Source organism: Seriola lalandi, unplaced genomic scaffold (assembly GCF_002814215.2).
Source record: "Seriola lalandi dorsalis isolate HSWRI2012SDOR001 ecotype SW California unplaced genomic scaffold, Sedor1 jcf7180002054975, whole genome shotgun sequence".
Taxonomy (NCBI): domain Eukaryota; kingdom Metazoa; phylum Chordata; class Actinopteri; order Carangiformes; family Carangidae; genus Seriola; species Seriola lalandi.
This window is the reverse complement of record NW_019525525.1, coordinates 437,417-462,378: the sequence shown is the minus strand read 5'-3', so window position 1 is coordinate 462,378 and position 24,962 is coordinate 437,417. Positions and strand designations below refer to the sequence as shown.

The window sequence follows — 24,962 nt, the reverse complement described above, 5'->3', positions numbered from 1 at the left end:
CTCCAATTACAGTCATAAAGCACTGAGTTATGAATCTATTAACGTGAGAGAAAGGAACACAATATAATTGGATGACTGGCCTCAGCTTACTGTAAAGACTGCTGTGGGTTCCCTGAACACCAGTATTCGGGTTCCAGCGTGACTAGTATTTTTTTCCGACATCCACGCCGGGGCTGTGGAAGTGATGAAGAAGAGGACGCCTGTGCAGATGAAGTGACAGGAGAATTGTTCACAAAGTTAGTCTCCAGTTGAATTGAGGTAGCCGAATTCTGGTACTGCATGGCACCTTATGCTCAAAATTGGGCTGAAAACACTGAATTGCACTCGTTTCTACAGATTTTCCATCACTCTTCTCCCTATTTATATTAGAGTCAGGTTGACAGGTATGAACCTTCCAACTGCACTCTGTCATTTAATGGGTTGAGGTGGCGCTGAAAATTTGTGGTTCACTAACTTTTCATTACTCCCTATTCGTTGCCTTCCTTCTTCCCCACATGCTGGAATATTCTTGTTTCCCCTTATTCATCTGTTTTCATGATTCCTCTTCTTCTTAACCCGTTCACTTATTTCTCCCGTTTCCTGCCTTCTGCCTGTCTTCACTTTCGGCGCTTGCCTTTCAAATCTCATCCTATCATGGAAAGGAAAACTGTGGTTTCCTCCAGTCAACACTACCACACCCACTACCTCACAAAAATACAACGCTTGAAACTTCATCCGAAATTCTCAAAACTGTCGTTGCTGTTGCATTTCTGAAACCCTGTCAGCGAATCACTGTCTGCCGTGTCTCTCAGTCTCTTGCCCAAGGGGACCTCCTACAGGTTTCTGGCAGGGAAGGAATGACGGTTGTTGTGAAACATGACTGTCGTATTGATTGCACAGAGCACTGCAACAGCTGGTAGGCTGAGAGAGACCTAGCTGTGCTATGGCCAAGGATGTGATGTGGAGGAGTGAGCGAGTGTGAATGCCTCCCAAGGGTTATCCCTCTCAGGATCTTTGTATAATCCTTCCTGATGGATACGGAAATCGATTTGGAGGCGTGGCTGGGAAAAGGAGGCCAGGGGAGGTGGAGCGGGTGGGGAGGACTAAAGATCAGAGACTGTGCCAATTGTGCGACATAGAGCTGGTACTCCTGACTCCATGGAATATTAATCAAGGATTACAAAAAGTATGCTAAAACTACCCAGTACAGCACCCTGCAGGGATCAGGGAGACATCTTTGTATCTTTTTTTTTTTTTTTCAAAAATTGTACACAGGTTTACAGACGAAACATACATGAAGTTAGTTAAATGCTCAATTAGAGGGAGTGTTCAAGACCCAATCTAAATTTTTTGACCATATAGTAAATTGCATGTATATTTGCATAAGTAATGAAGTTAAATGTTAGTTGTTAGGTTATTATGGTTGAAACTGATTGTGTAAACAGACCTTTTACAGCGTCATGGTAACGGTTCGTTTCATTTGGTCGCAGTCATTTCCCCTTCATGCATGTGTCAGTGTTGTGGTTGTCTGCTACTTTTAAGCCACGTTTTTATGACATACTTTATAGATCTTGGTCGTTTTTAACTATATTTTTAACGGGATTAAGGATTTTAGTCATTGACGTTTAGCTCTCACGTTATCAGAGAAGCAAGTTGAGCAAGTGTTAGCGGCAGCTCGGCTTGCAGCCCCTCAGGGATGATTTTTAATCTGAAACGGTTTTATTCAATGTTTTTACTGGTTTTCATCACCTGCTCCGTTTGTTTTGGACAGGAAGCCTCTGCAGATAATTTGGCTCTCTGTAAATATTCCTGAACAATTGACACTGAAGGAATCCAAACCAGGAGAAGCTGGGTGCAGCAACGGCAATAGTGGGGAAGACAACAACTCCCATGATCCACGCTACTTCATGGCATCATCAAACTCCATCTTTTGTTATTGTTTTGATTGCAAGACCCCTAGCAACAGAAAATTACATTTTGTGCTTTTAAAGGCTTGTCAAGCAAAATGTCAGCCTGTCATAGCAGGTTTCAATCTTGTGCTTTGAATTCTGGTGGTGGAGTGACGCTTCTCTCTACATCTGGATTTGGATTGGTTGCTTTTGTATCTAAAGCATGAAGTTGCTAACGGCAACAGCACAACAAAATATCATTGCCTGGAGGGGGTATCAGCTAGGAACCACAACAGTTAATATTGAGCTACCGCAGCATGTGATTTAGTGACTTAGAGAGATAATGAATGGCAAGAATCAGTCAGTCAACCTTTCTGCTTTATTAGAAACACGCACTACACATGCCTATTGCATTTTTCATTTATTTTATTGACTCTTAAAAGACACCGTGTGTGCTGTCACACAGGAGTTATTTCTAAATATAAGTATGTGAGTGAGTTTAAAATCCCTTTATTTTGCTGCTGTTAAATCAGTTTAAACATCCTCAAAGTCTCACCCATCTGATCAGCATGTACATCACTACACGCAGTCCGCCACATACTTGACTTACATCCAAGCGCAAGGTGAATTAATTAGGTCAGCAGAGTCGTAAACGTCTTGGCCTCTCAGTGCACCGAGGTCAAGCAAATATAATGGCACTAATGGCTCCCGTCATTAACTATTCAATAACTACTCAAGATGCTGCTCATCTGGCTCCCAGTTGTCGTGGGCAATTAATAGAAATTCCAGTTAACTGTCTAGCAGTGGGAATGAACTGCTAGAACATTTTTTATTCATCCCATCTACAGCTGCCATGCCATCTCATTTCAACAATCCCTCACACTAAATTTTCAAATTCCAACATGTATGTTATTTTTTTGTTATACATAGATATCTGTAATGTTGTTTTTGGTGGCATTGTGTTTTAGGCCGTCTTTCCCTATATTTTACATTTACATTTTTCCTTTACTGAATTATGTTTTTAAGTTGCTGTAGTGTTGTTATCTTTTTCTTATTATCTGAAAACGCAAAGTGACCTCCACAGTATCAGTTTGCATGTGTTAGATTTCACACAAGAGAAGAAAGCAGGAAGAAAATTGCACTTCAGGTTTCTTCAAGTGTAACATCCATCACCTCTTGAGAGCAATCCCAACAGACGGCACTATGGATTCCCTGAATTATGGCAAACATAGTTCAATAGTATTCTGATGAACTGAAGATTACATGGCAACAAGGCAGTGGGTCTGGTATGCGGGTGGTCATTATTCAGGTCTCCCAGGCCTGCCTTCCCTACTGATTTCCTCTCCCCGTTTTTTCATGGTACACCACTGATCTGTGATTGCAATTGATTGGAGACTGCTCATCATTCTCTCTGAGGGACACATCGGGAATCATCGACATCAGGAGGAAATGGATTTAGGGAGATAAGCAGAATGGGACAAATGAGTGCAGCAGGTGGAGAAAGAATGAAGCAATGTGTGGAAAGCAGAGGTGTGTAATGAAAGAAGGAAACGAGGTGGGGCATGGTAGCTTGAGATTTCCCCTTTAATCAAGTGGGCGTGGCCAGTGATTGATGGGGCCAGGGTTAGGCAAGGATGGTAACTTCCTTATTGACTGTAGAGAAAGCAAATTCACTGCGCTGTATAAGAAGTACTTTTCATACTGATATACCCCTCTGTCATTCTGAGCAGAACCTGATGGAGCACTTATTAACTATTGATCAGCCACTGACTAAAGAAACACTGCTGTCTTACTGACATTCACGCCTTTAGCTTAAGACCAACATCAACTGACAGTAGCAGGTTTCTTGACATCTGTATTGATTCCGATTAATTCATAAGATGTAGAAATAATGCAATGGCCTTTACTGTAATTTACTTACATATTTAGGCTATTTACATTATTTAGTGTCATTTTCATAGCCTACATATTGTTTTGGGGGGCTGGTTTGATAACCTTCAACAGTTAGTTTACATGCCACATAATATATTTATTAGAATGTAACTTTAAGTAGTAAAATTACACACTGTGTAAAGAAAACCATTAAAAAAAAAATACTCTTAGCTATCAGCATTCCAGACAAACAGCACAGAACTCCTGATTCCTCCTGTTGTTATCCAATCACCTAAGTGAAGGAGGAAGTGTTGCCTACATTTAGATTATGCATGCAGATCATGTTCCAGCATACACTTATCACGTCTTAGACCAATTCAATCTCCCCAACATGTGGAGCTTACAGCCCACCAAAGCCCGCTTTGTGCTTGGTCAGCACAATGCGCTGCCCACGGTGCTGAAGCACTGCACTCCGTCCGCCGTGCTCTGCGTTTCAGGACAAGAATACCTTGCTCACGGGAGGCTCTAACTGGTGTGCAATAGACACTGCCGACTCATAGAACCAACGGAGAGACAGGTCGTTTAAAAAAAAAAAAAAAAAAACACACAGTTGCAGCCTGTTGTCTCGTGCCTGGCAGTCCCAAAATGTGTAGGCGAAGGAATCTGTGTGGTCCATCGGTCAGTGGTCGGACACTGTTGCTGCTGGCAAGAAATCTCTCTCTCTCTCTGTCTGTCTGTCTGTCTGTCTGTCTGTCTGTCTATCTATCTATCTATCTATCTATCTATCTATCTATCTATCTATCTATCTGTTTATCTGTCTATCTGTCACACGCACGCACGAGCACAGGTGAATTGAAGGCACCTCACATAGGCTAAAAGCCCTCATTGCAGGTAAAGTGTTTGCCCCTGTCATGCGACAGAGTAATCAACACTGCTGGAGAGCTGGGCCATTCACCCTCAGAAACACAAGCAAGAACACACACATACACACACACGCTCACACTAACTCACTCACTAACACACACACACACTCACTCACTCACTCACTCACTCACTCACTCACACAAGCATCGCCAGCTTTATCCCCTGCGTGATTCCTCCCTCGATACTAAATCCCCTCTCGCACATCTGTCCATGGCGCGTATACTCTGCCCGTCCATCCTCTCCCCGCAGAACCCAGCACAAATACCAGCCTGGCTTCATGTGACACTTTAAATCTATGGCCACAGCTTTTTAATCAAGTCTCTTCAGCGTTAAATAAACCCAAACATGCTGAACCATCACATCGTGGCATACAGCAACAACTGTGAGAAAAAAAAAAAAAAGAAGCAGAAAATGTAGACTAATGCCTAACAGTAAAATGTTATTCCATACACGTACATCATTATTCAGCATCACATGTCTCCTATAAACCATAGTTGAGACAAACTCCAAACAGAAAAAAAAAACATGGTTTCGTGCCCTCGTAAAATCAACCATATGGGCTTCTGTTGCACCAAGAGGACTCAACCCAACAGCGCGTTGGAGTCTGTAGTGCAGGTGCATGCTCGCTCTCCCGTCGCTTGCATCCATCCTTTATCATACCAAGACCACATACTATATATATAGGTATATAGTCTATATTTTAAATCTTAGGTTTGGAAACGTGCATTTCAATACTGTACCTTGACTTATTTCCCTTCCAAATGATGCGTCTGTTGGCTGGAGCAAAGAGGGAGATTTTTTTTTTCCCCCATCCACCGCTAACGTCGCAGGCTCAGCATCGCGGCGGGAGACGATGACTGAGAGAGAAAGAGAGGGAGAGAGAGAGAGAGAGAGAGAAAGAGAGAGAGGTGGAGGATGCACAGACTCCGCGTAGAGTAATATAGTTGAACTGCAGTGGGTATCTGCCTCTACAGCTGGCTTCTTTTTCAGTGAAGTGAATACCTGCAGATCCACTTACTGCTGTGGTGTTAAAAAAAAAAAGAAAAAAAAGTGAATGGTTGATATAATACCCTATAATAACCAATTATTAGAATTATCAGTGTGCACAGTCAGGCATACAGTATATGGGTGCGTGACAGAGGCACACATATATCAGGGATATTAGTCAGACTCACCCTTCCTTCACCCTACAAATGTTCACAACACAAAAACTTGCATTCATTGTGAATCTGTAAGAAATGAACACATGCTGAAGAAAAGAAAAAAAAAGGAAGCGGGATGTCAGTCACACCAACTAACTAACTAACTCAAAAAACAAAACAAAAAACCCAACACCAATACTTTAAGGCATTTTGCTCTGCATCTGCGATTTACAATGAAAAGCTAATTAATTGTGGTTTTGTTCTGCACACATATTAACATTAGGTCTGGTTCTCTCATCAGAGATAAGAATAAAACATGGGGGGGGGGCTGGTGGAGGGTGGGCAGGAGGTGAAAAAGTCTCCAGCGATTTGTGAATCAAGCTGAGTGAAAACAGTGCAAACCCCGAGCTATAGGGAACGATAAGGCCCTGACGGTGTTCTGCATGCGTTGTGTGGGCGGCAGGGAGGTTGATTCTGCCTGTTTCACATAAAGGAATATGCTGGAGGTGTGATCATACTCCATTAACACTCTTCCCCTCCTCATTTCTCACTTTTTTTTTTTGTCTCCTCATCTTTCTCACTCACAAAGGCAAGTGCGCTCAGACACATGCTAACACACGTGTATACCTCATCTCATTAACTCGCTCTCCCTCTTCATCTCTGTCTTTTTTCCTCTGTTAGTGGAGGTCTATTAGCTCCAAGAGACTGCTGCTGTACTGAGACTCTCATTAATATTTTCTCATTATCTCTGCCTGTAATGTTAAGCAATGGCACAATGACTTGTCCTGGCATGATGCTCAACAAAATCTGTTATCTGTTGCTGCTGCTGGGAGGATATGTAGTCATGTGTGATGAGCTAGTTAATGCCCATGCTTCCACACACAGCAGAGCAAAACTACAGCTGTGCCACGGTACCATTAATGGCTCACAATGATTTCTTGCATTGAAGGTAATTTCTGCAGAACCACATTATTATTTCACATCGTGTGGAGGGTACTAATGCAGCCACAACACTTTTTTGTTTTCAGCATCCACGCAGCCAAGTCGTAGCCCTTGCCTTCAAAAGGTCTAACTGAAAAAATCCTGCTCTAATAATCCCGTCTAGACATTTTTTCAGTTCTGATCTGCTAATTTCCCGAGACTGCATTTATTGGCTGAATGCAGTCTAGGGAAATTAGTAGATTGGAAGAGAAAAACAAGAACAGAAGGCAAGAATTGCAGCAAGGGAAACAAGGGGGGAGATTGTGTTTCCCGAGTCACCCTTCGTTAGCCCTTGCTAAGAAAGTTTTTGTTTAATCTTTACCTTTGCACATCTGATCCACTGAATGGCCTCAAGCTCGACGGTTTGAGCTGTGAGCAAGAGATGAGCTGCAGGAGACGTAGAAATGGAGAGGACTGGATTGGAAAAGAGACAGTACAGTGAGGGAGACGGATCCTGAATGTTGACCATAAATATCAACAGCAAATTTTTATAAAAAATCAAGTTTGTTTTTTTAAGATGCTCTATCATATATGTGTGTTTCAAGTGTTTGTGATGTGATGATCATTTTGGTTCAAGATGGAAAATCAGTTTGGTGATGAAAATAGGAATCTTCTAGAATATCTTTATAATGCCTCTGTAGCGTTACTGAAGGGCAGACTGATTAACCGTTGTCAGGCCCTGTCGTTAGTGGGCCAATATGAGGGTAAAGAAATGGCTCATATTTCAAAAGCATCATTTTGTCTGACCAAAAAATGCCAGGTGCCGATTGCCTAACGGGTCCCAAAGATGCTGACCTGGTTGCTTGCACTCTTCAATGACCTTGTCCAGCTGTCTAGTCATAAATTGTTTTCACCCAATTTCACTCTCACATGCAAAGCCTCCTTGATGCACGGGGCTGTCTTCCTGATAGTCAAACAATTAATAGTTGCTCTTATATTCTCGAGTTACTGCCAAGGACTTTAATTTTGGATTCTTCTTGTGAGGCCAACTATTGGAGTTAAGATAAGCAGGGTTGTCAACATGCCACTACTTTAGGTTTTAGGGCTCTGACACTGGCTGCTCCATTAATGAATCTTATTTCAGTTGCTTCCCTATTCCAGAGTTCCAGCACGGTGCATTCCTCTCCACACTTTTCTGTTTCTTTTACTTTTTCCGTGGGAACTGTTTCGGTACACCCTGTCAACTCCATTTTCTCATGTGTTTTTCCTCTACTTAAAAGTTTACTCTTCTTCTGTGGCGTCATCTTGATCCATGCAGGCTTTTATATGGGTGGGTCAAGGTCTGCATGACTATATTCCACTTACCAAACAATTATTCCCATGTTTAAGTGTTAAAATGGCTGAATGGCCAGGACACTGACAGCATACTCTGCTTTTTAAGTGTTATCTTTAGAATTTGCTAAAGATTAAAGACTGGCCTAAATAGAGGAAATAACTTTTCCCTACAGTGCATCAAACCACTGTGAGACATTGTGTAGTTTTTCTACCTTTTTCTACCTACCTGTAATATTCTCACACACACACACACACACACACACCGCAATGCATGTATGTGTCTTTTGCCTGTAATTGTGGTTGCACCCACCTACTCTTGATGAGGATGATTTCATTGGTATTAAGGGCAGTTCTAGTCTGCATGTAATAGTAAACCAGCAATTTTGCACATACGGGGCGGTGTTTCACATATTACATCAGACTGTCTTCGTGGACAATGAAGATCATTAGGCCTGTTCTATAAATAGAGTAAGTTCTTATAATAATAATGATAATTACAGGCATCACATGACTACTCTAAAAACATCTAAGTAGCAGCTCAGACAACACTGTGAAGTTACTGTACAGCGCCCCACGAAACTCTACCAATTTTACTACTAATAAGTATGTGTTTAATAATGCCTACAGGTCATCCGTATGGCTGTATAGTAACTGCAATAAATGTTGACTGCCATGACTGCAGTTAGTCACCTGTATCATCTTCCTTATGTTCCCAGTCTAGTCGATTAAACAGACTCAAACTGTATCTGATTTAAATGTCAGTGATATAAAACATCTAAACTTGCACTAGAGAAAAGTTTAAACTTGTCACAGCTGCTGTCTCAGTTCCACCCCTGGTCCTCCCACCTTTCTGGCACTCGTGACCTTTGGCTGATGTCTACATAATTTGACAAGCTCTGACGCGTAACCAACAGATTCAGTTGAGATTGCAGGATTGTTTACCAGACACGGTATCTCAGCTGACTGGCCTCACGACTCAAGCGCTGCAAGTGTGTTTCCATGGTAACCAAGTATAGTATTGAGAAGAGGAGCAAAGAGAGAAGAGGAGCAAAGAGAGGGAGAGACACTGAAGCTAACCCTGAGCACCGTGTTCTCTCATTTTTCTCTGCTCTCTCTGTCTGTTATCTCCTTCACAGGCCGCACTAGCTTGGATATCATGTCAGAGCCGAGGTAGCATGATTACCTGTAACGTTTGTTAGAGACTTAAATATTTGTCTTGACAATATTTGCTTATACAACTCTGCTCTCAATCCATTAACATTATTGCCTTTTACGGCCCCAGCTCAGAAAAGATGCACACATTCTTGATTTATATAACAAATTTGCTGGTCTGTAGGTTGTTAGAAATCCTTTGACACCATTTGGCAACCAGTGAAGGAATATAGACATTGCTTATGCAAAGAACCTAAACCAGATCCAAGAGGAATAAGCGGTAGCTGGAACCGGCTACACCGCATTTTGGAAGGATCTAAAGGAATTCCAAGAATCAGGAGATACTGAGTTTTACATGACCTTAATGGCGTGATATTAGTGTTGTCAGGCAACTTTGTAAAGCATAGTAGTCCATCTCTCATTTGCATTATCATTTGCAGTGATGGGTTGGGTTGTTTACCAACTGAATCTGAGTTCTCTGAAGTTGTTTTCTGGGCTGCAGTATTTCTAGGGACATTTGAGAAGGCTGATTTTTATATTTCTCAGTTGTGGTTCATGCTTGTGAAAAAAAAAAAAGAAAAACTGCCCTAATTAATATTGAATTGATTCAGTGTTTAAGACAGGACACTGAATAAATAGTTGTGAAGAGGGTTTTCAGAGTGTGAATGTTGACTGTGTCATTAGTGGCCTCCTGCCTGGACAGAGTTGAGGGCAGCATCACTAGACTCAACTGGGATGCAATTAGCAGTCAAGCAGACAGAACGCAGAGTTCCAGCTGATCCTTTCAGATACTACGCATCATTTAACAAGAGTGTGAATACACAAAGTTTCTCTTAGACATTCACATACAAGTACAGTACATGCACGCACACATTTAATCACACAAGCACATCCACATTTGAATGGCAACAGACAAAACAGATCAAAGTGTGCTTGCTTAAATAAAGTCCATGATTTCACACACATTGATGGGCACATCTAGTCCCACTGCAATGAATAATATAATTTGATTCTACGAGGAAGGTCAGGGTGGTAAAATGCAAATCTCAACTCCCAGTGCTCTGCTTTAATGTTCATTCTGTAAATAAAACGCCAGTGCAAAGTAAGCCCGCACTGCTTTACACATGCCAACAGGAGGTGTTTAGATTTCACACCAGCAGCAGCCTGAGGAACCCAAAGCTGTGATAAAACCCACTCAGTTAAAGGTATAACCAGTCAAAAATGGCCCTTTGGCAACATCTAGTGGCAGTCAGAGAAAACTGCACCAACATCAGCAAGTAAGTAACACATGAGATTTGACTTACTTATTTGACTTCTTTTTTTTTTTTTATATATAAGTCTTAAACAAAATATTCTGCCTTCTCTTCCAATTTTGGCAAATAAAATCTGCTACTAATAAGTTTCAATCCTGAAGCACAACTCAAGTGTTTCCATCCAGCCAGAAGAAATGAACATAAATAGAGGACATATTACTGAAAAGTACATCCCTTACGTCCAAAAGCAAAACAAAAAATCTACCTCATTCTCCATTGATGTGAATCCATTCACATAAGAATCTTTATATTTTGTTTAAATTATACTTCACATAAGGTTTTACACTGCAGTTATCCTCTATGTGGCAATAAGTTCGTAATTTTTGTTTATATACCGTTTATTAAAAGACCATTTTCTTTATACATGAGAAATATTTTTCTCCTGAACATCACAGAGTAACCTCTTATGAAAAATACATGACAAATCGTTCAAATAGAATAAGGATTTCAACTCATTAGCCCAGGGATGGCCGTGTGAAGTCTCCCAATTAAGCATCTTTTCAGCGAGTCTCTGGTCAGACAACTTCACAAGTCTAATCGAAAGCTGAAGCATTTGACATTTATGTCTGATGTTTGGAGATTTCCATCACACATCTCCACCAATGACCAGAACTGAAGTAAATTTATAGACTTGTGCTTGTCCAGTATCAAGCCAAGACATTTTTAGCGATCGGTATATGACAGCACTGTTTAACCACAATTTGAAACAAATGTACTTCTCTTCAATTATTTTTGTCTAAAAATGTACCTTTTTATGTTTTGTCTTGATTTACCATTAATACCACTACTGTATCTACCCAACATTACAAAAGTTGACACTGGGGAGTATCAATGGCTCTACTGACTGTGAGGGTGTGCCATCACAGACGTAGCTCACATCATGTGCCAAACGTTGACTAAAATCCCTGGTAGTTCATTATGGAGCATTCCTAGTTTAATTAACTATGAAACTGATAGTTTTTCCTATTTAGAAAGTGTAAAACCTCAGCAGAAACTGAGGTAACAGAGGAATATTTGAAACTGTTCAAAAACACAGGAGAATCACTAATACACAGTTTTATTAGGTTATATTCAGCTACAAGATTATTTTTTACAACCACTATCTTCTAAGTGTAGCTAAGTGGACCCAGTTTACGTGCACCAAGACATCTGTTGGTGAGGGAGTACAGGGAAAAGAGGACAGTATTTATTTCCTCTATTTCCCCAATTTTCCACAGGGGATTTCAGCAGGTTTCCATAATCTGCAAACCCAGTCCCTGCGCTGGGGTTCTGCTGGGTAAATTGGTCTGTCTTTATTGTCCTCTGCGTGCAGTAAGGTAGCATCAGCAGTGATATCCATTGTTAATTTATTTTCATAATTTATGAAAACAGGCAAAGAGTAACGCATAGAGATGTCAATTCAGATGTCGGCAATAGTGCCACAGTGATATTGATTCATGTGCAAAAAAAGTAAACAAGATTTTTATTTCGAGGACATGAGGGCTATTAAAAAGGAAAGTGGCTCTCTTCCAAAAGTGGAGTGCACATTAGTGTTGCCTTTCAAAGATGATAAACAGCACTAAGCAGTTTTATTTGATTTATTTTTATTACATGTACGGTAGAAACCTCATTGATACACAAAGAAGTTAACAGGGTTAAATGAGGTTGATTCTTATACTCCATCACCATCTATTAATTTAATGTTTGTATCATACTTTGAATTAGTGTGAGACGTTGATGCGATGTAAATGACAGAATACACTTGGCTTTGCCTGTCCCATGAATTTGTCTTGTAAAGTTTGACACACGTCAAAGTGTCCCAGCTCTTATGTAAATGTAATTCAAATGGAAAGGGAAGGAAACGACTCACACACTAATGTTTTTACTTTGTAGAAAGTTTGTGTTTTTTTAGACGGTGACTAACTAAAGGTGTGGGCAGTAACATGTTTGTGAAAGCTCCCACACCCAAGCAAATGAATTAGGTGGAGAGATCGTGACAATTTCAACAGGTCTTCCCAGTGTTATATAACACTGTGAGCCCTTCAATTATTATAGGCCTCGCTTTATTAATATTCAGTGTGTGCTACCTTAGTCTGTTTAAGGCAATAAGTCACAAAAACCAGCAGATGTCCAAAAGCTTTCAAATATGTAGTGTATGACTGTTAAACCTGTGAATGACACAGCTACATGAGCTACATCTCAAATATATTCAGCATAATAATATTAACTGATGGCCTTAACACAAACTGAACTGTTGTATTGTACAACTCATACATACTACAGTTACTGGAGGAAGGATAGCACTGTAGCACTTTTTACAGAGTTCATTTAAAACATTTCACTTTCAGTCCTTGGACTAGAACCATGAGACTTTATATTCAATATATAGACTGCTGTGCTGAAATACATCCCAACTTTTGCATTCATGAAACTGTGATTTATGAAGACTTAAATAATAACTTGATATAGATCATTCTGTCTCTTTTCTCCCTGTTTCCTGTTCACTTCATCAGGACAAATCATCCTTTTTTCCTTCATCTGTCTGTTCCTTAGTCTTGTCCAAGTCATCAGAGGCTGAATGTGCATCATCTTTCTGTTGAAACAAATTATTATCATCAGTATTAGGGATGTACAATAAGGGATTTAAAGTGGCACATGTAAGTTTGTTTGAAACTTATCAGAAATATAGCTTTTTTAATTGAGTTTTATATCAAATTAACACTGAAAATTATAGGACTAAAGATGTCTAGGACTACTTGAGATCATTTGCATTTCCAGGGACTCACCACATTTCTGTCTTTTCCAAAAGAGCATGTCAGCCATTTAATGTACTCCTCTCGCACCTGGAATACACAAATCACCAACTCATTTCTATACATGATATACAAAAATACAAAGAAAAAAAACTTGAAATCAAACCGTTTAACAAAAAGTATTGCTACATTGTCTACATTACACATCATAAAATCAGTGTAGCTCATCTGTTTAACAAATGCAGCTTACCATTCAATTCATACTCTCTTTATAATATTAGTATTAGCCTAGTTAAATGAGATGCTATGAGAGGTTAAGGAGAAGTACAGACAGATATAGCTGAAGACTACCTCCTTATTGAGCAGACAGTGGACGATGAAGAGGAAGGTGCCCTGCTGGGAGTTGAGGAAAATGAAGAGGACCTGAAAGAAAAGGTTCGTCTGGTACAGGCCAAGAATCCAGGTACAGCCCAGTATGACAAACTGGGCCAGGATCTTGAACACAATCAACCTGGAAACAATGAGAATTTAATGATTTTGTCTTGAGAATGTATAAGTCTATGGCTAATTAGTACAGTATCTTTAACATTTTGATTATGTTTACGCTGAGAAAATGTCTCTAACATAAGTGACCACAGTCTCAGCCCTCTCAAATTTTCAAGACACACAATTGTACTGGATAAGTCAAACAGTATAATCCAGACACAGATTTCAGATTTTTCATTTCTATACAATGAAAAGTCTTGACCACTCTTACCTGGTGTCTTTGGATTGAGAAACATCACTTTTCATGTTGGCCAAGGTGGGTCTCAGACTCCATAGAGTAGCACAGAACAACACCCAATTAGACTTTAAAAGAAAAAAAAAAGGAAACAGAGGCTTAGCTGAGATCAAACAGTGGAAAAATCACAAGATAAAGGACCTCGATACTACCTGTAAAGCCTAATCGTCTGTATGTACTTGTGAGAATAATGTGTCTTCATGAGAATATCTTTGGCGAGAGCTGAGGTTAATAGTGACCTACTGAAACCAACTCACTGGAAGGGAACAAATCGTCAAACATCAAACGTGGGCATGTCAGTACTTCCAAGCAAGTAAGTCACTTCCTCATTGAAAAATATTATGTAAAATAACCAACCTAAAACTTCTTCAACAATTTCTGTGACTTTGTGTCAAGCACCACTTATATTTTGTTTGTATCTAGGATGTTGAAAGCTGGTGGCATACGAAAGAGAAACCCCAGGAAGTACATTTGTGCTTTTCTTCTTTTCTCTTCAGACATTTATCCATATAAAGACTACATATCTAACCCACCACTGTATAACTTTCTATTGTCGGTTTCTTTTAGCAAATCGTTGTGCAGAATCCAGTCAAACTTGGGGTTCATTTGCATTAAGTAAACACTTTTTTCAACCACCATTCCCTTTTCTCTGGTTAGTTCTACATTGACTCCCCTTCCCACAATGCTGTGATAAAAGTAAAACAGCCAGGTCCATTAGAAAATACATGGGCGTGAGTTTCTCTTTGGATTGCAAGTCTTCAGACCTAAATGATTATATAGGTTGCTTGTTCTTACCCTCAGATACAACCCATATGAGCGTACGGTCACTGTACCTCCATCATCATGGTAAGAATAATAAGTACATGGTAAACGTTGTGGAACGGTTGTGGTTTGGTGAGGTTTACGCACGAAAACTACCTGGTCAGGTTTAGGAAAAGAATTTGGTTTTGGTTCAAATAGGTACTTCCTAAAGGTTAGAGGACATTCGTCAACATGGCTACTATAGTATGCACAGTTAAGGTTGAGGAACCCTCCCGCATAAACGAAACAACATCACAATATCCTGAGTTAAAAAAGTTTTTTGTCGATCCCATCCACCCCAAACCTGCTCCCTGCTGTATACCACTTCACCTGACGTCCTCCTTTGCTCGTAATTAACGGCTTACTCAATCTATGGGGTCGGTTTTTTTTTTTTTTTTTTGGGGGGGGGGGGGGGTTTACAGGGCAGTCTCAGTTTGCACCACATTCAGTTGGTCTTCACTGTAAATCCAGCAGGGCATTGACAGAGCTTCAACAGAGATGACCTTTGACATGTCCAATTAGTATTCTGTCAAAATTTCAGTCTTTTCGCTTGGTTTTTGGATGACCAGGCTGAGCTGATTGTATTTATGTTAGATGGGATGCAATTACAAATATGCAATATACTCACTGCAATCATAAAAATCACGGGCCCTGTTAAAGCCCAGTTGAGATTGCGCCGTCTTGAGAGCCAGCACCTGCAACAGAATCAAACAAAAAAACAATCCTTCAAACCTAGATGCACATCAGACAGAATTTGCATGAGACAATGGGTAATGGGTTCATGCTACTCACACCTCTGCCTCAGTAGCACCATATCCATCAGAATACACCAGTGCAGAAACACCCACGATCACAAATGGAACCCCATAGCCAATCAGGTAGAGAATTGGCCGAGGGAAGCCATCCCTCTGGATGACCTGCACCTTGGAGAGCCTTCGGACCAGCAGGTGGAGCTGCAGGGCCTCCAGCAGCATCCACACAAAACTGGCAACAACTAAGAAGTGGAGAAGCCCGGCCATGACGGTGCAGGCCAACTGTGGAAACACGGAAGATGAATCTTGAAACCGATAAAATGCTTTCTCCTTTCTTTTATCCTCCAAACTTCATGCACAACTGTTAACACTGCCAGCAGATCATTCTTTGTTCTAGTTTGACCCCTATAAAATGCATGTGTGAGGGCCCATTTAGTCTTTTTGAAAGCAATAACAACAACAACCTGCATCTTAATCTCACTGTACCTCTTGTTCAACATATCTGTCATTCCACAGCAGCAGTAGATGAGACAAGGCCAGGCTGATACAGAGGTGAAGACGGGCCGTGTTGTTGATCTTGGGGTTCCAGCTACACAGGAGGAAGGTGAGGATGGCCAGTGCAAAGAAGAATAGTCCGATAATCACACACACCCGGTTCAGCCACTCTAAGAAAGGTTCCTCTGGTGGAGGCTGAAAAGCCAAAAAACGTGCAGCACAGCGAGAAAGACGCACAGATTCTGATCAACCTGAACTTAGTTTCTGCAACTGTGTCGCCACCTGGGTATAAACTACAAGATTACTGTAAGTAAGAACATTACTGCAGGACATACCATACCCCCATTTGCCAAATCATGTGGTCTAAGTTTAATGAAATCTGAGAAAAATATGCAATTACATGAAGCCCAGTATGTGTGTGCAACTTAAAATTAGTTAGGATTTTAAAATGGCTCTACTGTATCCCTGACCTTAGCAAAACATGTGTGCCATGTCCATAGAAATCTTTTATACCTCCCCAATCTGCATGATGAGGGCAAAGGTAGAGAGGTGAGAGCAGCTGCACACTGTGTAGTTTTCATCAGAGTATGCAACCCAACAGCCCTCTACGGACCAACGCAGCGCCTCCCCCTCTTTCCCTCCATTATCCTTCTGTTGTTCTTCTTTGTTCTTGCGTTTGTCTTCCCAGAACACACAAGTCATTATTCCAGCTTCAGGTACTTTCTGAGAAACAAAGATGAAAACAGTGTTAAGATCTTTTTTTTTTCTTCTTCTTCTTTTTTTTTTTGGGATGGATGTAAATGTGTTCACTCATTAGTCGGGTTGATGCTGCACCTGCTTATGTTGGATGGTAAAGTTGACAGGCTCAGTGATGTTTGTGTTGTGTACTGACGGTAATATTACAGTGAAAACATCCGAGTACATCTCCGTCTTGTTCTCTGATTTAAAGTATTGATGACTAAGAAGATTCTCCATCCCATTCAGTGTCATGAAGGCAGCTGCTGCTGAACCTGGGAGTGTCCACAGCACAAAGAAAATCAACTAACATCAATGAATTTGGAGTTTGGTGACAGTGTAGCATTCATTATCACTATCTCTCTAACCATTGTTGGCGCTGGCTAGAGCCTGCAAGTTGAGTTCCATGGTATGTCCTTTGCTGAAGAGGGGGACGCTCGTGTTTTCGTGAATCCCGGGACCGATGGCCAGTAGGCTCAAATCTTGCACATGGATAAGAAATGAAGCAAGTTCATTTCATATTCAATGAGAATTCAAATGTAGTCCATCTGAACTATGGGGGAACTTCTCTTACCCACTGTTGAAGTCTGCATTGCTTTTTTGGTTTGGTTCTCAGTTGGTGCAACCATCGCAGAAACTAGGCGGTCTGAGATGCTCAGGATGACACTGCCGGTGTCCCCATCTCCTTCACTACTCACCCTTTTATCCTTTCCTACAGCTCCTGACACTTCCTGCAGGAAGTTGTTGTAATGAATAAATAAATAGATACACTTACCATAAGGTAGGATTAAAGTTCAAATTTTAGTACCATTGTTGCAGAAAAGCTGTTTGCCACTACCTGCAAAGACGTCAAGGATAAAAAAGGGAAAGACATCAGATGGTCACCAGTCCATCACATCACAAAACGTTAGATTAACAGTTAGGAACTGTGTACATAAGTATGTTTAGATTAACCACAGTCACAATAAAAAAACAATAAATAATAGTCTCACTGATGCATGAGATTGTTTTCTACATACCGCTTCCACTAAGATGACACCTGAGTTGTTCTTGAGTTCTTCCTCCATTTTGTTAAGGAAAACTCGTTCTTTTGTCTGACCCTGCAATAAATGTGGGAGTATTGTTTACTTGCTACACTGTCTGCGGACAATGAGACATTTTTATATTAAAAGAAAGGTACAGTCCAACGTTATGTAATCTCAAAGTTTTCTATGCACCAAAGCGAGATGTCTGTTTTTCATGGAACTACATTTCTTCCACCCAAGATCCTAAAACCCTGCAGCTGTATTTGAGTGGAGCTGGGATATTTGATTGAACATTGTCATGCATTACATGGTTAACAATATTAGCTATCTAGGAAAATGTCCATGAGTCTTACCTCTTGTGGTACTAGCTCATCTAAAATATCTCCGAGACCTGTTAGTGATTTGGAAAATACCATACATGAACATCTTTACATTTTCATAAATCTTAATTGAACTTAAACTTGACTTTTCTCACTTTGACAAACTGAGATGCCCATCTTCCACAAGAGTCCTGTTGAAGGATAGAATCCATCAGGACAGGAACAGTAGAAGGTGCTTTGTGCATTTGTGCATACAGTTTGTTCACCACATATATCAGGTGTCTCGCTGCACTCATCTATATCTGTAGGGGAGAGAACACATGGGTCATTTGATCCATATATATCCAAAAAGCAGAAGCACAATGTATGTCACACAGATACCGAACAAGAGCACACACCTGTGCATGGGTTAGCCACGCTGCCTATAATGTCTGGATTGCTCAGCTGATAACCAGGAAAGCAGGTGCACACATAAGATCCAAGTGAATTTGTGCAGTTGGCATTAGGTCCACAGATGGTAGCATTTTCGACGCACTCATCAACATCTGTAAAAGTACATAAATTAAAGTAGAAGGGCACTGAGAGAGTGCAGACCTCTGCCGAAGCCAAAGTCAATAACACACAGCAGAAAAATGTTTTTTTCTAATTCATAGTAAATGATCCGGATCTGCCCCAAAATTGAATGGGTTCTTCCCTGGCCCGTGCCCCATTCCTCCGCTAAATGTGGTGCAAATTGGTTCAGTACAGTTGGTGTAATCCTGCTGACAAATAAACAGACACGGGTGAAAACATAACCTTGGTGCAGATAAAATTCAGGTGACAAATTAAAGGAGAAAACAGACATAAAGTGTGTTAGCAAGGTGATGCCACCAGAACAGCTTCAACACCAACTGGCATCAACTCTCTATGTAACTGTTGAAAGACATTCTCAGTCAACTGAGGAAGAGTTGCTCATCCGTTTTTTTTCTTTTGGCTTTTGCTTAAGTGTTCACTTCTTAAATCTTCAAACACCAAACACAAACAGTAATCAACACACAGAGACATTTCAACTCTAAGGTTTGTTATGGTCGTATCTGTAAATACCAATACAGATGTTGGTCCCGCTGGGTTCTGCAGCTGGTTGAGTTGGTTCGTAACCCAGAAGACATTCACAGGTATGAGCGCCCTGCGTGTTGTTGCAGGCAGAATCAGGACCACAGACAGTTAAGTTGAAACATTCATCGATATCTGAGGAGGCAACAGTTACTTTAAGTGACAAGGTTCTCATTTATTGAACTTTGACCAGACTGAACACAACTGCAAACACATGGTTTTGCTTGTAGACAACAATCAGGATGGAGCGGCCAAGATATTTTACAACCAATTGAACAACAGTGAAGTCCAGGCTTTGTTGTGAATTTTTATACAAATGGCGTGAAGAAAGGTGACCACTGCACTATTGCTACATCAGTGGACTAATTTGCTTTATTCTCCCAATGTATCAGCATTGCTGTGATACCACAAATCCCAATATGTTGAAGGAGCATTTAACCCTGAGAAAGTTCCTGGACATTAGTTTTTAGGAAGCTCGATGGGTTTTTCTGAGCATCTGAAATATTTTTTTTTGTTGATACTCTGCTAAATGTGTATGAACTATTATAATGGATTACAGCATTTAAACATTGTGTTATATTAGCAAGGATACAATCATTATTTTATTTTACTGTCAAAGTCTGTAGTTGTCTGTGTCTGTGACCAAAATAGCTATAATAATATAAAATAGCTAACTAATTTAAGATTTGCGTGTGTAGTCCACTGTACCTCCCCAGCTTTGACAACTAAATGGCTCATTTTGGATTATCTCTCATTTCGTGCATAATAGACTTGGGTGTATCTCTCATTTCGTGCATAATAGACTTGGGTGTAGTATAGTATAGTATAGTACAGACCTTGGCAAACAGTGGTTGCATCAGCCACAACATAGCCGTCATGGCAGTTACACACATAACTTCCTTGGTTGTTGAGGCAGTCCCCGTGATCTCCACAGACTTTGTCAAGACATTCATCAATATCTATAGAAAGCAATTCACAACAGACTCATATCACACTGTGAGCAACAAAAACAGAGGACAGAGATGACAGAGCGGTCCCATCATCTCCTCAGATAAAAAAGATAAAATAAAAAATCAACTGGAGTCGCAACTTGCATAACACAAATATGCCACTGCAACTCCACAGAAAAATACATAACTTTGAGATCAACAGTGAAACAAAATAGTACCTGCGCATGGGTTGGATTTTCCAGGTGGTGATGCTGGATTTGTTGCATTAAATCCATTCAGACAGGTACAGAAGAATGCTCCAATGTTGTTGGTACAGTTGGAATTAGAACCACAAATGTCTGCAGTCCTCTGACACTCATCAATGTCTGACAAGATACATTACAGATTTTAAAGAACGTACACACCAAACAGACTGCATAGTTTAAGAGCACATGAGGCCTTGTGATGTTCTTTATACTTGGGAGTAACAATAAAGGACTGTAGCAATGGTCATTATTGCTGTATGCACTGCACGTCTAATATTTTCAATGTTCCCACTGTAATTGGGGGAGGTCTAGATGCTATAAATCTACAGTACTACAAATATGTCTATGTACACATCCTGAAAATCATAGCCTAACCACCCATAATTTCAGCTAGTAATGACATTATGGATGTTTCATTTTATGCAAATAATTTCATATGGTTATGGATGCCTACAGTATGTGTTCTTTATACATAAAATATTGCCTAAATTCAAGCGGCTGTGTATGTAAAATGGAAATGTAAAAAGATTTTCTTCAGTTAATATGAAATGAAATTTACCTACCAACACAACCATATGAATCTGGTTCGGGTAAGTGTTCTGGAGGGATTTCATACCCAGAAACACAAATGCAGCCCCCATTAGAGGTACACTCAGCCAGTGGTCCACAGGAATCTGGTTTACAATCATGATGATCTAAACAGAGATGCGGGCAAAATTTATTTTGCTGTTAAATAGACTGAAAACATAGGACTGCAACAATTAGCTATAGTAACATATGGGTGTTTTAATGATTTGTACATGTAGATTACAATACACCATTACAGTAACAAAGATTATCATATAGTAGTTGGAAATACAAGTGGACTTTAAACCGAATCTATCTCCTCCAATCCTTGAGAAGCACCATCAAAGTTCTTATTTTCTTCTGTCCCAGAGAGTCTCAGTATTGACCATCTTGCCTCCATTTATGGCCTCTCACCTGAGATGCAACTTTTGATTCAATGTATGACTTATAGGTGCACCTATTCTTTTGGTTTTCATTTGAAAGATACTTCACCCCTACAATGTTAAGATTTAAAACTGACTTTGAGATCTCTTAGCTCCTGTTATGTGTAAGTCAGGGCTGAAAATTATTATATGTATTGTGACGGTTGAGCAGATCACTGATAACTGTCAGTAGCCATCGATGTCCAGTGTAGCAACTTTTGCATTATTAAACAAATATGAGAACTTCAACTCTTAGCATTCTCTGAAGATGAATTGATCACAATACAAAATTTTTGTCATTCAAAGCTGTATCACCCAGTTGTACCCAAGTTTTCGTGACAGGATAATCAATATAACACAATTTTCAAAAAAAAAAATTAAGACACACTTGTCAAATCAGAGACCTTACATCCAAAAGGAAAAATATCTTGACTCTCAATAAATATAATTTCATATCGATATAGCCCTTATTGTTAGTTGGGAATTGAATTTAGTTGCCTGTAATGCCACTTTCTAAGTAACGGCCATTTGAAGATGTTCTCACTTAAAAGAAATATAATTGAACCAGGCTTTACATGTTGACAGAAAAGTTAAAAAAAAAAATTAAAAAAAACGCATTTAAACATCACTACTCACAAGTCACGTATCCCATGGAGTCTTGAGTATGACTTGTTGGTCGGTACACATAGAATCCTCCAGGACAGAGGGCCACGTCTATGTACAAGTAAACGCCATAACAACTAACATGGTAACCATACGCATACCCTGATGTTGGGTTCACAGACTCAGAACTCGAAGGCACAACCAAAGTATGAATAGTTTTCTTTGTGCCACCACGATTGCTTGTAAGACAACTTTGAATAACTCTGTCTCCTCCAATCCCTATGAAACGCCACCATTCGTTAAGAAGCCCCAAATCATCTTTGGGAAAGCCGGCGAATGAAGTAGATTCAAATGCTCGGTTTCGCCACGGTTCCGTTATGTTGCTGTATCCATCACAAGAACCTGCATGACGGCAAACAATTGCAATGACATTATGATTGTTTCAATATAGCTAGAAGAACATTTTGTCTTGCCTTAAGTAAACATCATTCATACCAGGAGGAAAACCATTTGTCACAGGGATGACCAGTAAACCTAAAACAAAAATGAGACAATGTTATGGAAAATAATAATCGATGACCTGAAAACAATTGCACCTCTAATTTAAATGACAACTCCCTAACCTCCAAAAAAACCCCCAAAAAACAATTGCACCCATTATATGGCCCTTTATATTTTAACAAGTTATTATGCAGGTTAAATTATTTTTCCTCTCAATATATCAATGAAATACCAGTAAAGTAAATTTGATGGACACCCTCCAAAGTTATAAGTACTTAATTGTTCAGGTGCCATGAAGTGTCTCTCTAAAATTAAAATAAAGCATGAGTTATAACAGAACACATTCCTTTCAAGGCAAAAACAAAACTTTGATCAAAAAAAGGTCTGAATTGTTGTTTTTTTTGTGCAAGAACTTATTTTCAAACTAGATTTTGAATTAACTTCATGGGGACTAGTCGAATAAATTAACTTAAAGTTACAAGTATGGAAGCACTCATCTATCATTTTATATGAAACATAAATTCACTCACCCAGGAGAAGTAACGATGCACAGTGGCTCATTGTGACGAATCCCACATCAAATGTGCTCATCAAGTCAGACTGTCCAACGTCTGCATCCTAAAATTTGCAAAGCACCCAAAAGAATGTTTTTAAAAGGTTTGGTGCGCATGCAAAAAAAACCCCCAAAAAAACAATGCAAATCCACTTCAAAGAAAGAGAAAGAGGGAGTCACCAAGCACCTCTATTACAGATGTTTAATCCAGATCGTGGTACCAAGGTTTAATTAAACAAGATTTTAATGCTGTCTATATTCTTTGTTTTGTTGACTGTGTCACATATGTATTGTGCACATAGATATTGGTACAGTAGGTGTCAGCTTGCCTTGTCCATGGTGGATATTCGGCCCATGTATTTGTTCTATCTAAGATATGTTAATGTTGCATGTGTTTCCTCTCACCTTAACCTGGTCTCGACCCTTTCCTAACCAAACCAGTTATCTCTGCAATGTCTAACCACAACCTGAACTAAGCCCTATCCAGTGGTGACACAGTACGATGGAAATAGGTCTAACTAAACCCTAGCCCCAGGCACAGATGGGGGCGCTACAGGATACACATGTATTTGATGGTGTAAAAGATGTGGTTCTGTGTCCGGAATCTCCATTTGCAGTGTGGTGCCAGTTCACACTTAAAAAGAACTAGTTCAAAGTTCAGTTTATACAGATGAAAATGAACTAGTTCACATTCATAGTTCATTTTTTTTTAAATTTTGAACTAAGTTCACAGTTTCAAAAATGAACTAGTTTGCGTTTTTTTTGTTTTGTTTGTTAAATAGATAGGCTGCTATTCTTTTTCAATAGAACCTCCCTCTACCGATCCATCACTAGCCCCAAATCATTGCCACTCCCAAACTAAGTGAATTATTGTATACCACTGAAGAATCACAGACATGAGTTACATTTAAAACCGTCTGTACGGCTAGCACCAGCCATGCTGGGCCGTGTCTGTGGGGACGTCATGCGGTGTGCCGTAAAATGTGAGCAGCCCTCACTTTCATCATTTGTAAACTAATTCGTTCAGTTTAGCATTGACAAAAAACATGAAAACGTTCAATGAACGGACACTGTCCATATGTGGCCCTCCCCCAGCCAATCATGTTCAGTGACCAAGCTAAAAAAAATGCAAATGTGGAGCTGAAAAGTTCAGGGAAAGGATGTTAAAATCACGCAAAATAGTATGGGGTCAATAGGGTCAACGAGATTTTGAACTTGTAAAGTGATTTGTAGCCTACAAATAATTTCAAAGTTTGCTGTTGTAAATGTTGTAAATCAACCTTAGTAAACCTGTAAAATAAATCTGCGTGAGAAATTCAAGTTTGTGCATGTAAAAAAAGATTTGTAGACCAATTTATAAAGAAAGGTTGAAACTTTGAGAATATAATCTGAACAAATGATATCAGTGGTGAGGTTAAACAAAGTGTCGCAGGAATGAGTCCTGACACCTGACGCCCGGAAATTAGTTAGCATTTTAGCACTTCCGGTTCCATTGTCCCGAAGTCTTTATAGCTTAACATTAGCTTTTTACTTCTAATGATTGTATTAAGGCGAGTATCATGACCTTTTGTTTTTCTAAAGTAATTCAAAACGCTCATGTAAAAATCCCACTGGCTTTTTCTCAATGGAACCGTGCAGGGTGAAGCTAACATCTGGGTTAGCCTACAAAAATACTTCATCCCTCCGGTGAGCCATTACCAGACCATAGGTTTCGGCCTATGGCCTTCATCATGGTCATCATTACTGGACTTTTTACCTGTTCAAAGAGTGTACCAATTGATACCATTGTATCCAATACCATCTACTGTGCACTTACAGTTATTATTGTTAGAAGTATATTTATTTATATATAAATTCTTGT

The 24,962-nt window shown here is 39.8% G+C and overlaps 1 protein-coding gene across 1 annotated transcript; it reads right to left on the bottom strand.

Moving 5' to 3' along the window:
- Positions 1-11,789: 11,789 nt before the first annotated feature.
- On the bottom strand, positions 11,790-24,839 carry LOC111646767 (uncharacterized). Its single transcript, XM_087171086.1, has 22 exons — positions 24,800-24,839; positions 22,081-22,449; positions 21,019-21,150; positions 20,429-20,575; positions 20,097-20,219; positions 19,252-19,395; positions 18,567-18,713; positions 18,324-18,470; positions 18,202-18,239; positions 17,843-17,923; positions 17,632-17,661; positions 17,398-17,554; positions 17,192-17,305; positions 16,923-17,098; positions 16,602-16,811; positions 16,080-16,283; positions 15,634-15,875; positions 15,470-15,536; positions 14,017-14,108; positions 13,611-13,770; positions 13,293-13,349; positions 11,790-13,099 (listed from the first exon to the last, which is right to left on the bottom strand). Exons 1-22 carry the CDS (start codon positions 24,837-24,839, stop codon positions 13,016-13,018), a joined length of 2,961 nt encoding a protein of 986 aa, XP_087027212.1. The 3' UTR covers positions 11,790-13,015.
- Positions 24,840-24,962: the final 123 nt, after the last annotated feature.